Genomic DNA, 19,808 nt, shown 5'->3' with positions numbered 1-19,808 from the left:
GGTAGTACTATGGTACCACCTATGCAAAGTTTCAGAACATTATACACAAATGATGAGTTAATCACATAAAATATTTGCATGAAAATGAATTGAGCACTAGGAGCTTAGTATATAAGCTAATGGGCTTAATTAAAAATGCAAAACAAATTGCATATATAAATTAAATGGCATAGAAAAATGAAGTGGAATATATTGTTATTGGAAATGTCATATGACAACACTTTGAACAATATATTCAACGCATTGGTTACATGCTATTGGGAATTGCCATGGGCAAACATTATGAACAATGTAACCATGGTAGTGTGTGTTATTAGGAATGCCATTGAACAAACTCTTTGAACACTACCAAAAACTTTCAGAAAATGTAGGAACAAGAATGTGTGAATTTATTGTGGTAAACTCATATGCAGCAGTACATATTATGATGCAATTTGTGTTGACGCGTGTTCACAAAAATATTTGTTTACATGAGGCAAACATTGTGCATCATAATTCATTTAAACATATGTTTAAAATGAATATTTACATGAGGTAAATATAGTACACTGAAGTTCTGTTAAAACCCGAGGGTTAAAACATAAATCTGGAATATATTAATAATCCATTTGGACTATCATGAAATTCATAGAAAATAGGGGGGTTTGTGCAAAATGCACAGCCTTATCCTTTCCCATGATTCCCCGTGGAGGCACCAACGGTTTTCGTCGTTGTTGGGAGGAATCGCCGGCCTAGTCATGGGACCTTTTGTCGCCGCAAATGGGAAGCCAAGCGCTGGATCCACCCGATCCGGGGAAAGACAAAGTTCGTCGCCCGAGCAGTTGCCTAGGGGTTGCGCAGGTGTATAAATAAATCTATAACTAAGATATACATGATCCAGTGAGTATAAAATTTTTACTATAGTTTAAGCATACAAGAATTAGCCCACCAGAAAATTTTCATCACAATTGGACCGTAAAAACAGTAGATATGAATTATTCCATTTAATTACAGAAAATCATAGATTTAAAGCCACAGCAAAAAGTTTGTACTAAAGCGTATCATATTATATGTTCACTGTGTAGATCTACTCATGTAGAGTCCAACAAAATTGGATTTTCTATTTTATGATTTTTCTGTGATTTACTATGATTTTCCAAAGATTCATCCGAAATAAATAAAAAAAGAAAAAGACAAAACCGCCTTCAAAACTGCTTATAACAGGTCCAGGGAGGTAAGATGAACGGTTTTAAAAGTTTAGGGAGGTGTTTTGTCCGGTTTTGAAGTTCAAGGAGGAAAAACGGACTTTCGTAAAAGTTGAGGAAGTTAACATGGACTCTTTCCTCGCGCAAATGTTGAAGTCGGACAGGAGAACTGGAATACAGCCCATGGGCTGACAGGACATACAACGGGACGGAACCGATCATGGAATACAGCTAGCGTGCGACGTGCGGAGGGCCCATACGCTGGTACACACCTAAGCCCATGTGCTGACAGGCCAGCCCAAAGCTCTTAGGCCCAAATACCTGTTCGCGCACCGCATGTAAGAGCTCGCTCGCCCACGGCCCTATGACTTTTAGCTGTTGCAAAAGCTTGCCTGTAGACCGTGACTTTGTGCCTCAAATCGACGCAACCAAATTCCGGGTGATGAGGACGCGCTCGATGTAGCCCATGGGGGCGGCGGTGGGTGGAGACTGCGATGGGAGCAGGGGGCGTATGTTTGGATGGGTTAAGTAAGGCCTTAACGGGCTAATTAGTAGTTAGAACTAAAAAATAATCTTTTTGTTCTAAATTACAAAACGTTTTGATTTTTTTCTAGATATATTGCTTTTATTATGTATCTAGACATAGTGTATATTCAATGAGTTGCATAATAGTAGCTATGTATCTAGAAAAAACAAAACGTCTTATAATTTAAACAGAATGAGTAATTGTATATATTTGAATCTCGGGACTATAAGTCCATAGCAATAAACTGTTAGTCCTTATTAGTTGATTGTTATTGGCTAATATAATGTGATAAGAACTCGTGCTTGGATAATTTTTAGCCCCTTGTTTACCCTCCTATTTGAATCGTTTATGACTATTTTTTTAACGGCTAACAATTAACCCCTCCAAGCTCTAAGTCATACTAGCTTGTATTATTTTATTTTGTTCCAATGGTGTCTACCTAATCAATTTGGAACACACGTTTTGAACTATTTGGCTAGCAAAGTTCCAATGGTGTCTACCTAATCAATTTGGAACACACGTTTTGAACTATTTGGCTAGCAAAGTTCCAATGGTGTCTACCTAATCAATTTGGAACACACGTTTTGAACTATTCGTTCCCATTATGGTCTCAACTTTGCTAGCCAAATAGGAATAGCTCCGCCATCTCTACTCCTGAAAAAAAAAGGTGGAATTTGTGGAACACCTACTCTAGAAACTCCAAAGTTTTCTTAGAGTTGCTCCATGATAGAGATGATGAAGTAGTACTAAACAGGCCTTTAACTAAAACTTTACACCCCTTTCATTACAATAAAAACCTAAAGTAACTTCTAAAACTAAATTACCTGCATTTTTCATTACAAAAATCTCAATGCTTCTAAAACTACTCACTTCTAACATTATGAATTAATATAGAAAAAAAAAGAGGCTAACTCAACGTATGCATTAAACATGTCTCACTATGCTAACCATGTACATGAAAGCAATAAACATATTGATTTCCAAGCCAAATACATGGCTAAAACTAAGGTCAATGACAATAGACTCTACAAATTGTAAGTGTTTTTCCCGTTCGCTTATCTGAAACTTGACTGAAATTGGCTGAAAATACTGTTCTGGCTGAAATGTTGTGAGAGAGAAACACTGTTCCGACTGGAAAAAAAAAGAAGCCGAACAAGCCGAATTTAAGATCAGCCGAACGTGGTTATGTCCAACTTAAAAACCTGGATCCACCACTTCTTTTTGTCAGCGACCGAGAACGTGTCAGCCTTGGGAGCGGGCGGATGCCTCAGAACGTGTCAGCGACCGAGAAAACCACCAAAAACCTCACAAATCTCATCAATCACACTCACCAACTCTTCTTTTTAAACGGAGGACACAAGAATCTCTTATATATTTGTAAAAGGAAAACAGAGAGGAAAGAATATATCAGCATCGGCCGTTTGGTGCGTATGAAACGCCTGCACACACCACAGATGCTTAATTGATCCCTATCAGCGTGATTAGTTGCGAAGGAAGGAGAAAGAAAAAGGTCAGAAGTTCTCGAAGTCCTCTGCTAACGCTGAATGGTGCGCTGCATTTGGCACCATCAGGCACAGCGGTCCAGACGAGAGAGAGCAGCCAGAGCCCACGCGTGTGAACGGAACCAAACCCCCAGCGAGTAGCAGTAGTACGTACTCGTACGAAGAAAAGTGGCGTTAGTGGTAGCACGTCACGTACCTAGTACAAGGCCTCGTTTAGATGCATTCCAAATTTTTTCACTCTCTCTCCATCACATCAATTTTTAGCCGCTTGCATGGAGTATTAAATATAGATAAAAAAAATAACTAATTACACAGTTTAGTTGGAAATCACGAGATGAATCTTTTGAGCCTAGTTGGTCCACGATTGGACAATATTTACCAAATAAGACGAAAGTGGTACTGTTCATCGGGTTCACTTTTTTTCACGATCTAAACGAGGGTATTTTTTGGTGGGAAAAAAGTCGTCCTGGACACAGGACACCACACATTCGTACTGGCAGCAGCGAGCCCGGCCCAGGCAGAGGCAGGCTTCATCCGGGCGAGGCCGCACCTCGCCAGGCTTCCGTTCCGTGAACCCGGAACGCACAGGAACCTCCCTCCTCCGTTCCGTTCCGTTCCTTCCTCCAAGCAACACGGAGACTACTCCGAGGGAGAGTCAGAGAGAGTGTTTTATTACGGTGCTTTTGCTTTCAGTGGCGTGGGTGTGGTCCAACGTCCAAGTCCAATAGCCCATCAGCCTGTTCGCGGGCAGTAAGGCATATCAGCTATGATATATTGTTTTCTTCTCATAATAAATTAACATTAATCAGACTTATTAACTCACAAATCAATCAACGAACAGATTGCACGAAAGAAATGGAGCAACGGGGCTCCACGTGCTCATATTTTGTGATTTTTTTCCCCTCACGCTGGAGGAAAAGGGAGCGCCGTGACAAACGTGGGAGCAAGACGTCTCGAAAACCACTGTAATTTCCATGGCAGAAACGTTTTTATCTCCCAGCAAGTAAACTGCAACAACGGGAAAAACTAAAAAAAAACATGGTAAAAAGCAGGGAGGTCCGTTTTCAGCAGGCGTTCCAGCAGGTCCACGCGGTGTTAACGAGCGCACACACCGCCAGCCCACACCCAACGCGAGACAAATTCATTCATTAATTACTCCACCCCTCCCGTAGAAGAGGACTAGCACAAGGCATCCCCCAGTAGCATAAAAGGAGGCCGGCCATCTCCTTCCCCTTCCCCCAGGCATGAGCAACCCTCTCCTCCGCCGTTCCATGGCCGCAGCGCCCTGTTCCTGTTCCTGGGACACCTCCTTCCACGAAAAGCAGCAGCAGCACTAGCTACCATCCTCCTGGATCCAATCCACAGCTAACCTACACTAGTCATCTCCCCTTCCCGTTCCGTTCGAGATCGAAGAGCAGAGGCTTGCCGAGAGATTCATCTGCGCTGCGCTACGGGGGAGGGAGAAGAAGAGAGGAGGAGGCTGGAGATGGGCAAGTACGTGGAGCTGCTGGACATGGGCGTGCGCATCGCCGCGCGGTTCCACTCCCACTGCCCGCAGACCGCGCGCCTCTACTACCACCCGCCTGCCGGCACCGGGTCCCCCGCGGCGGCGGCCGGCGGGGACGGCCGCAAGGGCGACTCCGCCACCGCGGCCGCGGCGATGATGATGAAGAAGCAGCAGGGGCAGAGGTTCGACGCCTCCGAGATCATCCTGCACACCGTCGTCTAGACTAGTCTAGTCTAGGCCGCCGGAGCCGTCGACAAGACGGCGGCGATGTATCATTCATTATTGGGAGGAGACGCGATGTGATGCGATGCTCCTCCCGTTTTCATTTGTGTGTGTGCTGGGTTCGTGAAGAAGCTGCCTGCAAGCGGCAGCAGCTGGTGTACGGTGGATTTAGTAATTCATTTCTTCGGGGGGCTCAAATTTCTCTCCGTTCGATTTCGAAATGCCTCGGGTCATGCGTTGAGTGCTTCGGTTCGTCAAGCCATTGATTTGATCTTTTTTTTTTCTTGTTTTTGCCTCGTTCCAAACAATCCGGGCTTGAGCCGAAGCCGAGCGTGTCCTCCTGCCGTCTTCTGACCTGGCTAATTTTACGTTACGTGAATTGGCACAAATTCCATACGTGTTGGGTAGCCCGTAGCACAATTCTCGATGAGTTGTTGTTCCTGTTCCGTGACGTCAAGCAGAGTGGAACGAACGAACGAATCCTAGGTTGCTTGCTGAGTAGTAGTAGAGCAAAACGAGAGGCTACAAATCCGTTGCGTTCGGTGGAGGATTCGTTGGGGTCGGTCGGCGGACGGCGGGGCGTCTCCTCGTCCATCCACGCCACCGGCCCACCAAATATCGCGGAACAGGAGCCGTCTCCCGTCTCCATCCATCCATCCATCATTCGATGCCGGTGCTAAGTGCTACCGTATGCTTCGTCCGCTTCACTTTCACAGGATCAATCGCAGGCTCACGGCTGGAACACGGAAGCTCCCGGTGCCCGTTGTTTTGCTTTCGGCAACGCAACGCGACGCGATTCGCGCGCTGCGTGTTTGGACCTTGGACGTGAGATCGCCGTCGCGGATCCTGCGATTCGGGTGGGCCCCCCTGGCCGGCCGGCTGACAGTCACGGGCGAGCCGAGTAGATGCGGCCGCCGGCCGGCCCTGATTTTTCGGGGAGAGCGAGAGATGGGACATGATAGTTTTTTGGGGTTTTTTTTTTGTTTCTTATATTCTCTGGACTGTTCATCCATGTGAATGCCTGCCCATGTTCGCTATGTGCGGCTTGGAGTAGGCAAAGATTTTGCGGCCGCCGTGAGATTTGTCTTTTGGTTTTTATAAACGTTTTTTCAGTCCCACCCAAAACATAGGTTTAAGGTCCGGCAATGGCGTGGTAGTGAAATTTGTCTTTTCGTTTTTATAAAAAAATTTCTATCCCACGCCGAAGCATGGGTTTAAGGTCCTGCCGTGGCTTGGTCCTTATAGTTCTATCGTGCCGTAGTGTATGGGTGGGATTCCGTTTTTTTTTCTCAATCCGCATGAGATCTTCTTCTTAATGCAACGTCAAGGGGCTGGTATTACCCTTCGCAGATTGACTTTTTTTTGTTTTATTTACGCTCTCAAAAACCGTGGTGGCATTTCTCACCTCTTGTCTGATTTGTTCCATAAATTGCCTGAAAGGATGTACAAATTTTTAGGTTTTATTAACCATGAAAAAAGAACAAAACAAGAATAGTTTTTTTGCGAATAAAAATACAAACGGAGGAGAATCGAAAACTTAAGCTAAAATTATGTTATCTGTGTGCCATTTTAGGAGCCTTGGTAAAGGGACTCACGAGCTTCTTGAGCTTTCCTAAGACTTTCTAAACTCTTAAACTAATATTTATTATCGTAAAAATACATAACAGCTAATATTTATCCTAGATCTATAAATACAGGATGAAATAGTGCTTTTATCCCACCTGAAAAAAATAAGATGATGTAAAAACGAGTGAGAACCACATCATCGGTTCTGTTTTTGTATTTTTCCTCGAGCAAAAAAATGGGCGGAATAAATTAAAAAACAAAACATGACGTGATGTGATTTAGAATGTACAATCTTCAATTTTCATTTAATTCCCTAATAACCGTGGGCTGCGTCTGTTCCAAGCAGAGAAATGAAAGATGCTAGAAAGGAGATTCCACAGATCTGGCGTGTGGCATCGGCGTCATATCCTCAACTTGTTCTTCTCACAACCCACAAGTCTGCCTGATTAAATTCGTGGTGGACAAAGTCTTGGCGATTATTAGAAGAAAAAAAATCAATCGTTATTCGCTCCACGCTATAAATGTCCATACAGCCCGAGCACTACGGCCTAGCACGAAGCACGCTATTTTGGCCCGACCCAAACACAACACGACCCGATGATCAGCGGGCCCGGCCCGGCCCGACCCGGTGTTGCAGGCCGTGTCTGGGCCGGCACGGCACGACCCGACTTTTACAATTAGGCACGACTTCGACCCCGGTGACTACAGCGGTGTCGGGTACCATAAAACGGGGTACCCCGAGCGTACACCAAAAGAGTCACTTAAATCTCATCAACAACAAAGCCAGAAGGTAAGCCATGGGTTCACCACCAGCCCCGTCCGAGCCCACCGGCTCTCCGCCTCGCCTGAGGCCTCGCATGGGAGGTCTCGACACCCTGACGAAATCTCCGCCTCGCGCGAGGCCTCTCACTAGAGGCCTCGGCAAGGAGCCCAATTTCCGTCTCGCCCGAGGCCCCGTGCGTACAGCCTCGACTGAGACAACTATTCTTCGTATCGCCCGAGGCTGGCTTGTCAATAACCCGTAGCTCCCGCCTCGACCAGTCTTCCCGACAGCATGTCACGTCCTATTAATGCGTCAACCACTCCCGCACCGGACGACGGCTCGACACCACGGAGTGGCCGACGGGACAAGGAGTCGCATCAACACCATACCGGCTAAGACAAGGCACGGCGGGGATTACTGGCCACAGTGTTCTGGTGCTGTGCCCATGATCAGCGCCGGCGTTACGCTGTGCCCCGTAACACCCGCCCCGAGGACAACGCGGCATGGGAGGTCTGGCTCGGGTCATCATCGCCTCCGAACCAGCGTACCAGACCGACCGCTCCCTCCGAGCCTCGGCACCCTACATCAGGGCCTCGGCCATCTCGAGATTCACGACTGCCGAGACCCCCACCATGGTTCGGCCTCGGCACCTACCAAGCCTCGGCCTCGCGCGCAGTCAACCCGCAGCGACCCGCACGCTGACCGCTGCGCCCGCTTCGAGGTAGCCCTGGGGCTCCCATGACGCACAGGATCGGATGTGACCAGCACGTCGCCCCAGCGCTTCAAGGACGGACCACTCCGACGACCATGCCGCCACAGGAACAGGCTACAGAGCTCGGACACGCCGCCTCCGTTCGCACGACGCCGTATAGTTAGCATACGTACTACCCTGGTCCTCCCTTCAACTATAAAAGGAAAGGATTTGAGCCGTTTCTAGGGGAGGAACACAGGCACACACAAAAACAACACCCTATAACACGCATACTCCCCTGCTGTCGGAGAGCAATGTCTCAAGTAGCCCGCATCACTCCATGTCGAGACCTAGGACTGGCTCCCTCTCTCACCCTGCTTGTAACCCCCTACTACAAGCACCTCGGTGCAAGGAATACAAGATCGATCTCTCAGACTGGATGTAGGGCACCGATCGCCTGAACCAGTATAAGCCTTGTGTCTCTTTGTATCACCATCCGGGATTAGGAACACGCAGTACAAATTTACTAGTTGGTTGAGGGCCTCCCAGTCCGAAACACCGACAGTTGGCGTGCCAGGTAGGGGCCTCTACATGTCAGTTTCGTCATCCCAACAAGTTCCGGATGGCAGACCCCGTACGACCGTTGCGCCTCGGCACGGTGATTTGGTTTGGGTGCCTAGAGTTCATGTCTCTATGGCATGAGTACGACATGGTACTCCTCACGCCCCGAGCCCCACCAACCGACGATGAAGTCACGCACCGGCAGCCCAGGCACAAGCGACGCCCAGGCGGCCGCTCTCGCCGCGCTCGCCAGGCACGACGCGAGCAGGATCACCCCGACGCTATGCGAATCCAGGGTGACACGCTGCTCTCCGCCGGTATCCTACGACCAGCTGTTGGCGCAAGGTCCCTGGTTGGGGACCTGTCTAGCCTGAGCTTGGACAAGGGAAAAACGCCGGTGGCACGCGGCGATGCCCAGTCATCAAGCTCCGCTCCACCGCTCCCTGAGGAGCCAACTCGGTGGAGCAGAGCCCGGCGATGGCACCATCCCCATACCCCTTTGGGTTGAGAAATGTCGCCGCCTCTTATGCTTACGCTTACACTTCCGCTCACGAGGATCCTGTAGGACGCCGCCAGCGCTTCGCTCTCAACCTCGACACCCACGCCGACTCCTTGGAGGAGGACGAGGCATGGCCCGAAGCAGATTTCTCCAGACTCCATGACCCTGAAGCCATGCGCCGCTTCTTGGCCGCAAGCGAATACTGCTTTGGCTACTCCGACTTCGACGACGAGGGCACCTACGACCCCACTCACGAGTGTTTCCACGTTGGGCTCGGGATGCCGAGGGCGGACGAGGAGGACAAGGGGGTGGGTAGCCGTTCCCCGCTTCACCCGGGTACAGGCGCCGCCACACCTCCACGCATTGTCCTATCGGCAGCACGGAACGAGAACCTCGCCCTTGCATGACCTCAACGCCTGGACCTGGAACAGCTCCGTCAGCTCCAGGCCAAGGTCGAACAAGACCGACTCCTTCTACAGCAGCTTTGAGACTCTCTCGAACAGGAGCAGCGAGGTCACAGCGACGGCGGAGGAGCCCGACGGAGGGCCCATGATGTGCATCACCGCATCCACGACGACGAAGGGAGTGAGCAAACCCCAGTCTTCAATCGCGCTAGCCAGAATGTCGCGGCTACGGCAATGCTGGTCCACGCGATGCCCGAGCCTTCTACCACGAAGGGGCGACGGGTCCGCGGCGAGCTCTGAGATCTCCTAGAGACCGCCGCGGTGCAGCAGGCCGAGAGTTCTACCTCCCGATGGCACGGGGGCGCCTTGAACCTACCCACGACACCACCTCGGTAGGATAGGGAAGCCTCGATTCGTCCCGAGCCCGCTCGAGCACCGATAGCCCACAGGGTCCCCTTGCTGCTTGACCGCCTCGGCAATCGACGCGAGGTGCAGGGAGACCATGAGGTGGTCAGCAGGCGACGACGCCACGACAATGAGGGACCTGCTCAGGGCTACCACCCACACCGAGGTGGCTGTTATGACAGTGAGGAGGACCGCAGTCCTTCTCCCGAACCGCCAGGCCCTCGGGTCTTTAGCAGAGCCATCCACGCTGCTCATTTCCCATCCTAGTTTCGGCAACCAGCCAACCTCGTGAAGTATAGCGGCGAGACCAATCTCGAACTCTGGCTTGCCGATTATCGCCTGGCCTGTCAGCTAGGTGGCGCGAACGATGACCTGCTCATCATCCGTAACCTCCCCTTGCTCTTGTCAGACTCGGCGCGAGCCTGGCTCGAGCACCTTCCCCCCTCACAAATCCACGACTGATGCGACTTGGTTAGGATCTTCGTCGGGAACTTCCAGGGCACATGCGTGCGCCCTGGGAACTCCTGGGATCTTAAGAGCTGTCGCCAGAAACCGGACGAGTCTCTCCGAGACTTCATCCGACGCTTCTCCAAATAGTGCACCGAATTGCCCAACGTCGGCGACTCAGAAATCGTCTAGGCTTTCCTCTCTGGCACCACCTACCAGGACTTGGTCCAAGAGTTAGGTCGGAACATGCCGCGCTCAGCTGCCGCGCTCCTCGACATCGCCACCAACTTCGCCTCGGGCGAAGAGGCTGTTGGAGCCATCTTCCCCGACAGCAATGCCAAGGGGAAGCGGAGAGACGAGGCCCCCGAGGCCTCAGCCTCCCACCTCCCCAAGAGAAAGAAAAAGGGCCGCCTGGGGAAGCAGGAGGTCCTAGAGGCTGATTTGGTTGCGACCGCAGAACGCAAGAATCCCAGAGGCCTCAATGGCCCTAGGCCCTTCGACGACATGCTTAGGAAACCTTGCCCGTACCATCAGGGCCCGGTAAAGCACGCCCTCGAGGATTGCTCCATGCTCAGGCGTTACTACGCCAAGCTCAGCCCCCCCCAACGACGACACCAAGCCGAAAGGGGCCGGCGACCGGGACGATGACAAGGACGATGGGTTCCCCGAGGTTCACAGCGCCTTCATGATCTTTGGCGGACCCTCAGCGTGCCTCACAGCACGCCAACGGAAGAGGGAGCGCCGAGAGGTCTTCTCGGTCAAGGTGGTCACTCCCCGATACCTCGACTGGTCTTGGGAAGCGATCACCTTTGATCGAGATGACCACCCCGACCATGTCCCGAATCCCGGGCAGTACCCGCTTGTTGTCGACCTGATCGTCGGCAACACCTGGCTCACCAAGGTATTGATGGACGGAGGCAGCAGCCTCAACATCCTCTACGCCAGTACCCTGGAGCACCTAGAGATCGACCATTCGCGGCTCCGGGGTGACGCCGCGCCCTTCCATGGCATCGTGCCAGGGAAACGCACGCGACCCCTCGGGCGCATCGACCTTCCCGTCTGCTTCGGCACCCTATCCAACTACCGCAAGGAGGTACTTACCTTCGAGGTGGTCAGATTCAGGGGAACCTACCATGCCATCCTGGGGCGGCCATGCTACGCCAAGTTCATGGTGGTCCCCAACTACACCTACCTCAAGCTCAAGATGCCGGGTCCCAACGGCGTCATCACGATCGAGTCCACGTACGAGCATGCATACGACTGCGACGTCGAGTGCATCGAATACGCCGAGGCTCTCGTGGAAGCCGAGACCCTCATCGTCGACCTCGACCGACTCGGTAGCCAGCTGCCTGAGCCCAAGCATCGAGCTGGGACGTTCGAGCCCGCGGAGGCCATCAAGCTTGTCCTAGTCGACCCCGCCTGCCCCAACGACCGAGCGCTGAGGATAAGCGCCACCCTCAACATCAAATAGGAGGCCGTGCTCGTCGACTTTCTCCGCGCAAACGCCGACATGTTCGCGTGGAGTCCCTCAGACATGCCGGGCATACCAAGGGAGGTCGCCGAGCACGCCTTAGACATCTGGGCCAGCTCTAGACCGGTGAAGCAGCGCCTACGCCGATTCGATGAGGAAAAGCGTAGGACCATCAGCGAGGAGGTGCAGAAACTTTTGGTGGCCGGGTTCATCAGGGAAGTATCCCATCTAGAGTGGTTAGCTAACCCTGTGTTGGTCAAAAAGAAAAATGGGAAATGGAGGATGTGTGTAGACTACACTGGTTTGAATAAAGCCTGTCTAAAAGTCAACTTCCCATTACCTCGAATCGATCAAATCGTTGACTCCACTACGGGATGCGAGACTTTGTCTTTCCTTGATGCATATTCTGGTTACCATCAGATCAAGATGAAAGAGTCCGACCAGCTCGTGACTTCTTTCATCACCCCATTCGGCATGTACTGCTACATGACTATGCCTTTCGGCCTCAGAAACGCAGGGGCCACTTACCAGCGGTGCATGACCCAGGTCTTTGGCGACCACATCGGGCGAACCGTCGAGGCCTATGTAGACGACATCATGGTCAAGTCCAGAAAGGCCGAGGATCTCGTCGATGACTTGAAGATAGCCTTCAAATGCCTTAGAGAGAAGGGCATCAAGCTCAATCCCGAGAAGTGTGTGTTCAGGGTCCCTCGAGGCATGCTCTTGGGATTCATAGTCTTAGAACGTGGCATCAAAGCCAACCCGGAGAAGGTCTCGGCTGTAACTAGCATGGGACCAATCAGAGACCTCAAGGGAGTACAGAGGGTCATGGGATGCCTTGCGGCCCTGAGCCGCTTCATCTCGCACCTCGGCGAAAAAGGCTTGCCTCTGTACCGCCTCTTGAGAAAATCCGAACGCTTCTCTTGGACCCCCGAGGCCGAAGAAGCCCTCGCCAAGCTCAAAGCGCTGCTCACCAATCCTCCCATCTTGGTACCGCTGGCCAGGGACGAGGCCCTCTTACTATAAGTCGCTGCAACAACCCAAGTGGTCAGCGCGGCCGTAGTAGTAGAGAGGCAGGAAGAGGGGTATGCTCTACCCATCCAACGACCTGTCTACTTCATCAGCGAAGTGCTCTCTGAGACCAAAGCATGCTACCCCCACATCCAAAAGCTTATCTACGCCGTAGTCTTGACTCAACGCAAGCTGCGCCACTACTTCGAGTCCTACCCAGTAACAGTAATATCGTCCTTCCCCCTAGGAGAGGTAATCCATAACCAGGAGGCCTTGGGTAGGATAGCCAAATGGGTTGTCGAACTCATGCGGGAAGCCCTGACCTTTGCACCTCGGAAAGCAATCAAGTCTCAAGTCTTGGCCGATTTTGTGGCTGAGTGGACCGACACCCAACTGCCACCTTCTCAAATTCGGACGGAGTGCTGGACCATGTACTTCGACGGGTCCCTGATGAAGTCCGAGGCAAGCGCGGGTCTGCTCTTCATCTCGCCCCTCGGAATACACATGTGCTACATGGTTTGGCTCCACTTCGCCGCCTCCAACAATGTGGCCGAGTATGAAGCCCTCGTCAATGGCTTGCAGATCGCCATCGAGCTTGGAGTACGACGTCTTGACATTCGGGGCGACTCGTAACTCGTCATTGATCAAGTCATGAAGGAGTCAAACTGCCTCGACCCCAAAATGGAGGCGTACTGCAAGGTGGTACGTCGCCTAGAAGACAAGTTCGACGGTCTCGAACTCAACCACATCGCCCAGAAATACAACGAGGCCACGGACGAACTGGCAAAGATGGCCTCGACACGGGCTCCGATCCCCCCGAACGTCTTTGCCAGGGACCTCCACAAGCCTTCCGTTGACTACGCCTCAGCAGCGGAAGAGGGCCCACCAGCTGAACCCACCGTGAGGCTCGATGCCTCCTCGACTGCCAAGACGCCTTCGGCCGAGCCCGAGGTCATGGAAGTGGACACAGGGCCTCCCCAGACCGACCAGAACACAGACTGGCGAGTCCCATTCCTTGATTGGCTCGCTCAGGGAGAGCTTCCTAGCGATAGGACCAAAGCCCGATGGCTTGCGCGACAAGCCAAGACTTACGTCCTCTACAATCACGAATTGTACAGGTGAAGTCCCTCTGGCGTCCTCCAACGATGCATCACCACCGAGGCAGGCCAAGCCCTACTTTGGGACTTGCACACAGGGGCCTACGGGCACCACGCGGCGCCTTAGACGCTCATCAGAAACACCTTCCGCCAAGGGTTCTACTGGCCGACGGTGGTTGCCGACGCCACCAAGTTAGTACGCTCCTGCGAGGGATGCCAGTACTACGCACGGCAGACACACCTCCTGGCCCAAGCCCTCTAAACCATCCCCATCACTTGGCCATTTGCAGTATGGGGGCTCGACATGGTCGGGCCTCTGCAGAAGGCGCCTGGGGGCTACACCCATCTCTTGGTAGCAATCGATAAATTTTCCAAGTGGATTGAGGCTTGTCCGATCAATCAAATCAAATCCGAGCAAGCAGTGCTATTCTTCACCGACATTATCCATAGGTTCAGGGTCCCAAACACCATCATCACCGACAACGGGACACAGTTCACCAGCAAAAAATTCTTGGCGTTCTGCGACGACCACCACATCCGTGTGGCTTGGTCGGCCGTAGGACATCCAAGGACAAATGGCCAAGTAGAACGTGCCAACGGCATGATCCTACAAGGCCTCAAGCCAAGAATTTACAACTGGTTGAAGAAGTTTGGCAAGAAATGGCTCGCCGAACTCCCATCGGTCACCTGGAGCCTGAGGAACACTCCAAGCCGAGCCACGGGGTTCACACCTTTCTTCCTGGTCTATGGTGCCGAGGCCATCCTCCCCACTGATTTGGAATATGGTTCCCCGAGGCTACAGGCCTACAACGAGCAAAGCAACCGCACCGCCCACGAAGATGCCCTCGACCAACTAGAGGAAGCCCGAGACGTTGCGCTACTACATTCGGCCAAGTACCAGTAAGCCATGCGACGCTATCAGGCTCGGCGCATTCGAAACAGAGACTTGAAGGTAGGCGACCTGGTGTTGAGGCTAACACAGAGCAACAAGGGCCGCCACAAGCTGACCCCACCATGGGAAGGGCCGTACATCGTCGCCCAAGTACTGAAGCCCGGGACCTACAAGCTAGCCAATGAGAAGGGCGAAATCTTCACCAACGCTTGGAACATAGAACAACTACGTCGCTTTTACCCTTAAATTTCCAAACATTGTATATATTGTTTCTCGGAATACAATTAAGAAGCGTTCTTTAGCTGTTCTAGTTTTTCGAGAAACCCCCCGAGTCCATCGTGGGTCTCGGCAATACGATAACACTGTAAGGCAGACTTGGCTCTACCTCTGCAGAACCAAGCCTCCCTCGGGGGCTAGATGGGGGACTCCCCCTAAGTCCCACGCACCATTTTTCAAGCACCATTCTTCAGTTGTTTTTCGAAAAAAATCCTACGCCAAGTCTCTCTAGCACGCTCTGACGAATCGGTTGTAAAAAGCCCACGGACCAAAGTCTGTTTCCTAAGCAAGAGGCTGGTAGAGTCGCGAGATGGCCTACGCCTTCGGGCTACGGCAATCCCTCACCACCTCTCGCCCAAGGGACTGCTTAAGCTCCAAGGAGGTTTTTTGCAAAAGAAATCTGATCAGAGATAACAGAAGGCAGAGGCTCGAAAATACAAGACCAACGACTAAGAAACACGAGTACTTCAAAAAGAAAGGCCTCGACGGCCACAAGCGTTACGATACAAAGATAATTCCTACTCTATTTTTACATGGCCCCTTGGGCCTAGGTCAAGGCTCAGGGCCTCCAGCATCGGCAGACGGCAGGGGAGGGACCACCTCCTCTTCGAACAGCGTTGCTAGCGCCATGCCAGGGCCTTTCGCCACCTCCATCAGCTTCGTGACCGCCACGTCGGCCTCCTCATCATCATCAGGCAGGACATAGCCATCACTGATGGCCGAGAGGTCAACGCTGATGTAGTGAGAGGCGATGACAGCCAACGCGCGCTTGACACCCGTGTGCAGCGCTCCTCGGAGCTGCTCGCGCATTTGGCCACTCAGCGCAATCAAACGGCTCCCAAGGGAGCTGCCTGACTGAACCCCCTCGATCTCTGAGGCCTCACAGGCGGTATGGGCGGCACTTTTCAGCGTCTCGTGCTCCCCAATCTCAGTCTCGAGCACCGCCTGCACCACAATAGAAGCCTCGGCTGCCGGGTGAACTCCGCCTCCAACCCTACGCCCAAGGAAACAGAGTGAGATTGAGTGCGAAGAAAAACAAGCCAAAAAAGGGATGGAAGCCTGTGGAACTCACCCCTCGCCTTCTGCTCCCAGCGTCGGGCCTCGGCCCGAGAGGCCTCGGCCTTCTCTCCCCAGTGTTGGGCCTCGGCCATGGAGGCATCGGCCTTTTCCTTTAGGCGCTGGGCCTCGACCCGAGAAGCCTCGGTAGCCCTAGAGACCTCTCTCCCCAGCTCTGCATCACACCAGGGAGTTAGGAGGCGAACATAAGAAAAACGAAGAAAACGAGGGGGACAGTACTCACCCTCGGCCTTTCCCCTCTAGACCACAGCCTCGGTCCAAGAGGCCTCAACCGCTGTAAGGGCCTCATCCAAGGCGCCTTTCGTTAGCTGGTGCGCACTCTGCTCTGCCCCCAGCTGCCCAGCAAGGGCCTTGCCCGAGGCCGTCGCTTCTTCAGCCCGGGACCTGAAGGCATCTCGATCACCGGTGACGTGGGTAAGCTCCTCCTCCAACTCCTTGACCCACGCCGCCAAAGGGGTGACCTACTCCTGGGCCATGACCACCTCGACCTTCGCGTCAGCACAATGAAGCCGAAGGTCCTCCACCTCCGCGCTCCGCGCCGCTAGAAGCTCGTTGGCACCCGCAAGCAGGCCCTTTTGCCGCTGGAGCTGGTCCTAGACATCCCTCTCCCGCCGGAAAAAGACCGACTTCCCAAGGGACCGGGTCTCGAGCTCCTGGGGAAGCAGAACAGGGGTCATTCACTACAACAAAACTCAGAAAAAGACGACATCGCACGAGAAAAGAAAGCGCGAACCTGGGCGACTCCGGGCAGTTTGTCGGCCACCACGGACAGCACCGTCCGTAGTGACCACTCCATGAGCTGGCGATATTGCTCGAAGGTGTCCCAGTGCCCGCCCTCGGCTGCGTCCTCAAGGGCGAACAGAGGCTCCCCCTCAGGGTCATCCTGGCTCCGCCACAGTACACGCGGGTGATCCCACCCACGAGGCTCGGGTCGCACCCGCACGAGGGCCAAGCTTCCCTCGCCCAGGGTCAGAACCGGCTGTTCCACGGCGCCGGTCTCCTCGGCGTCGACCACCTCCCGTGCCCAGGAAGTATCATCGGAGGAGATCGGATAGACCTCCGCCTCTCGGGCGCTCTCTCATAACAACGGTGGGCCCTGAACTAAGGGCGCCACCAAGGCCTCTGCCGCCTTCATCTCCACCTCCTGGGCAGACGGCCTCGCCACCGTCACGTCGGCCTCGGTGATCTCGAGGGGTCCAGCCTCCGCAATCATGGCCTTGGCGGTCTCGGGGGCTCCGGCCTCCGCCATCGTGGCCTCGGTGGTCGCAGAAACATCGACCCCCGCCGCTGTGGCCTCGGCGGTCTTGAGCGCCCCGGCCTCCATCGCCTTAGCCTCAGGGACCCTAGGGACCTCGACCTCGGTGGCCTCGGCAACTAAGGGCACCTCGGCCCCATCCGACTCATGAGCCTCGCCCTCGCGGGGTGAAAGCACTCCCTCCCCTGTCTGTGTCGGGGTCGCCTCGGCAACCCCTCCTTGGGTGACCGGCTCCTTCGGGTCGGCCCTCGCTGATGCCGCGCCGTGTTGTAGGGCGGCCTGCACCTCTGCCACCCAGTGGGCGGAGGAGCCAGGGCTCACCTTGAGCGCCTTGAGGGGCGCCAAGGAAAGCACCTCCGCAGATCGCTTCCGACTAAGGACAAATCACCTACAGGGTCAGCACAAGACCAAAGAGCGAACGGAAAACGCTGCGGCTCTACCCAAAAATACGCTTACCCCGAGTGAGGCTGCAGCCGCTTCGGCACTGCAACCCTCGTCTGCAAGGGCGGTGGCCGCGGCAGGGGCGCGGCCTCCGCATCCACCAGTGCCGACCGGTCCCCGACGGGCCCCGGCGCTCCCTTGATCCTCTGCAGGGGCGGTGGCGTTGCACCCACCGCCGCCTGCTCCGCTACTACCGTCGGGCCCATCGGGCTAACGGCATGCTTGCCTAGCGCCCACGCCTCAAGCGTGTCGGCCTCGACCCCAGGGCGGGCGACTGCGTACCTCGGGACAGCTCCTCCTCCTCCCTCTGGGAGCGCCGGACTATTTGCCGATGCCCCGGGCACCGTCTCCCCGACGTCAGGGAGATGGTCTAGGGGACCCCGCCCCATCTCACCCCCGTCATCCCCGTCCGAGGCATCCATCGATACCGACGACGATGGGGACTCCTCCAACAGGAGGCCATCCTTCCTTTGCTGGCGGCGGCGCTTGTCCAGTTCCTCGTGCGCAAGGATCTTCTTCGTGCGCTTCACCGCCTTGGCGTCCTTCCACTTTTTCTGTGCCTCGGCGTGCGCCCGGTTGATCGCCCACCGCCTCGCGTCCTCAGGAACGGGCGGTGGAGAGGCGCGCACGTCCATCATCCCCTGAAGGAATGGCGAATGTGCATAAGGGAACGAGAAGTAGGGAGAAGCGGAGAAGGCTCAGGGGCCATAGCGGCGCGTGACTTACCAGCGAGAGGAACCCCCACGATAGGCGCATCGCGATGGGGTCAGGTTGCCGCCCCTCAGCTCCACCTCCATCGTCTCCCCCACCCGATGGAGAATTTTCTCATCGGAAAGGGCGGAGGAGGACATCCGGATGCCCTCATTTGGTTCACCCGGCCTCATCTCGAACAGGCACCGCCGCCGAGCCATCAGCGGCAGCACCCTTCGGTGGTGGAAGGCAGCCATGACCACAGCCGCAGTAAGGCCACGGCTCCGTAGCCTCTCCAGCCCCTCCAGAAGCGGCTGCAGCTTGGGCTGATCCTCCCTCAGGACGCCGTACTTCCACCTCTTCGGGCAGCTCCCCACAATCCGCCCAGTGTAGGGGGGAAGTCCTCCATCGTCGTTGCGAAGATAGAACCAGCTCGTGTACCATTGACGATTGGATGACGCGAGCTGGGCCGGGATGTAGAGGTGTTGGCAGTCCTGACGCACTTGGAGAGTGCAGCCGCCGGCCCTCACCACTTTCCTCATGCCCGACGTGCCCGTTGGTTTAGTGGTGTGCCCCGCCCAAAAGAGATGGAGCCACAACTCCCAATGGGGAGCAATCCCCAAGTACCCCTCGCAGACAGCGACGAAGATGGCCGCCTACGCGATGGAGTTGGGGTTGAAGTTATGGAGCTCCATGCCATAGTAGTGCGGGAGCACCCGCATGAACCGATCTGCCGGAACGCCGAGGCCGTGCTCGTGAAAGGAGACGAAGCTCACGACGTCACCGTCGTGAGGCCTTGGCTCCAGCTCGCCCGACGGAGCGATCCACTCTGACCTGTTGGGGTCCGTCACCAGACGAAGGAGTCCGCCATCGATGAGTGACTAAAGCATCTCCACGGTGACGTCAGACGGATCCCAAGGGTCCGCCTCGATGACAATGATGTCGCCGGCCATAAGGGTAGTGGAGGGTTCGAATGCGGTGGTGAGTTTGTCTCTCTCTCTCTCTCTCTCTCTCTCTCTGGCTCGCCTTTCTCCCTTCTTCTTCCCAGTGTCCGCTGCTCTAGCGACGGCTCGATGGGGGCAGAACTAACGTAGACAAGGTAAGGTGAGGAGGGGCGAGGCTCGTTGCGTATTTATGCAGGGTAAAGGCGAAACGGACGGGCGATGAAATCGGGGAAGTTTCCCCTGAATCCGGCGCGGTTAACCCAGATCCGATTTTATCGCCCACGCGCCCACCTTTTTCTCATTAATTACGGGAACAGTTACGTCCCATCCGCTGACGCCACGTCGCGCTCGACTGCTATGGCAGCAGGCGACGTTCC

General features: G+C 54.2%; 2 protein-coding genes across 2 annotated transcripts; one reads left to right on the top strand and one right to left on the bottom strand.

Annotated features, from left to right (window-relative positions):
• Positions 1-4,394: 4,394 nt before the first annotated feature.
• LOC136551021 (uncharacterized) lies at positions 4,395-5,162 on the top strand. Its single transcript, XM_066542620.1, has one exon. The coding sequence runs from the start codon at positions 4,699-4,701 to the stop codon at positions 4,939-4,941; it is 243 nt and encodes an 80-aa protein (XP_066398717.1). The 5' UTR covers positions 4,395-4,698; the 3' UTR covers positions 4,942-5,162.
• Positions 5,163-15,391: 10,229 nt separating this feature from the next.
• On the bottom strand, positions 15,392-18,553 carry LOC136548112 (uncharacterized). Its single transcript, XM_066539748.1, has 5 exons — positions 18,524-18,553; positions 17,813-18,438; positions 17,190-17,729; positions 15,691-16,018; positions 15,392-15,424 (listed from the first exon to the last, which is right to left on the bottom strand). The coding sequence occupies exons 1-5, from the start codon at positions 18,551-18,553 to the stop codon at positions 15,392-15,394; spliced, it is 1,557 nt and encodes a 518-aa protein (XP_066395845.1).
• Positions 18,554-19,808: the final 1,255 nt, after the last annotated feature.

This window comes from Miscanthus floridulus, chromosome 4 (assembly GCF_019320115.1).
Source record: "Miscanthus floridulus cultivar M001 chromosome 4, ASM1932011v1, whole genome shotgun sequence".
In the NCBI taxonomy this organism is placed as follows: domain Eukaryota; kingdom Viridiplantae; phylum Streptophyta; class Magnoliopsida; order Poales; family Poaceae; genus Miscanthus; species Miscanthus floridulus.
Note: the sequence above shows the minus strand (reverse complement) of the source record. Positions and strands in the feature narration are given on the sequence as shown.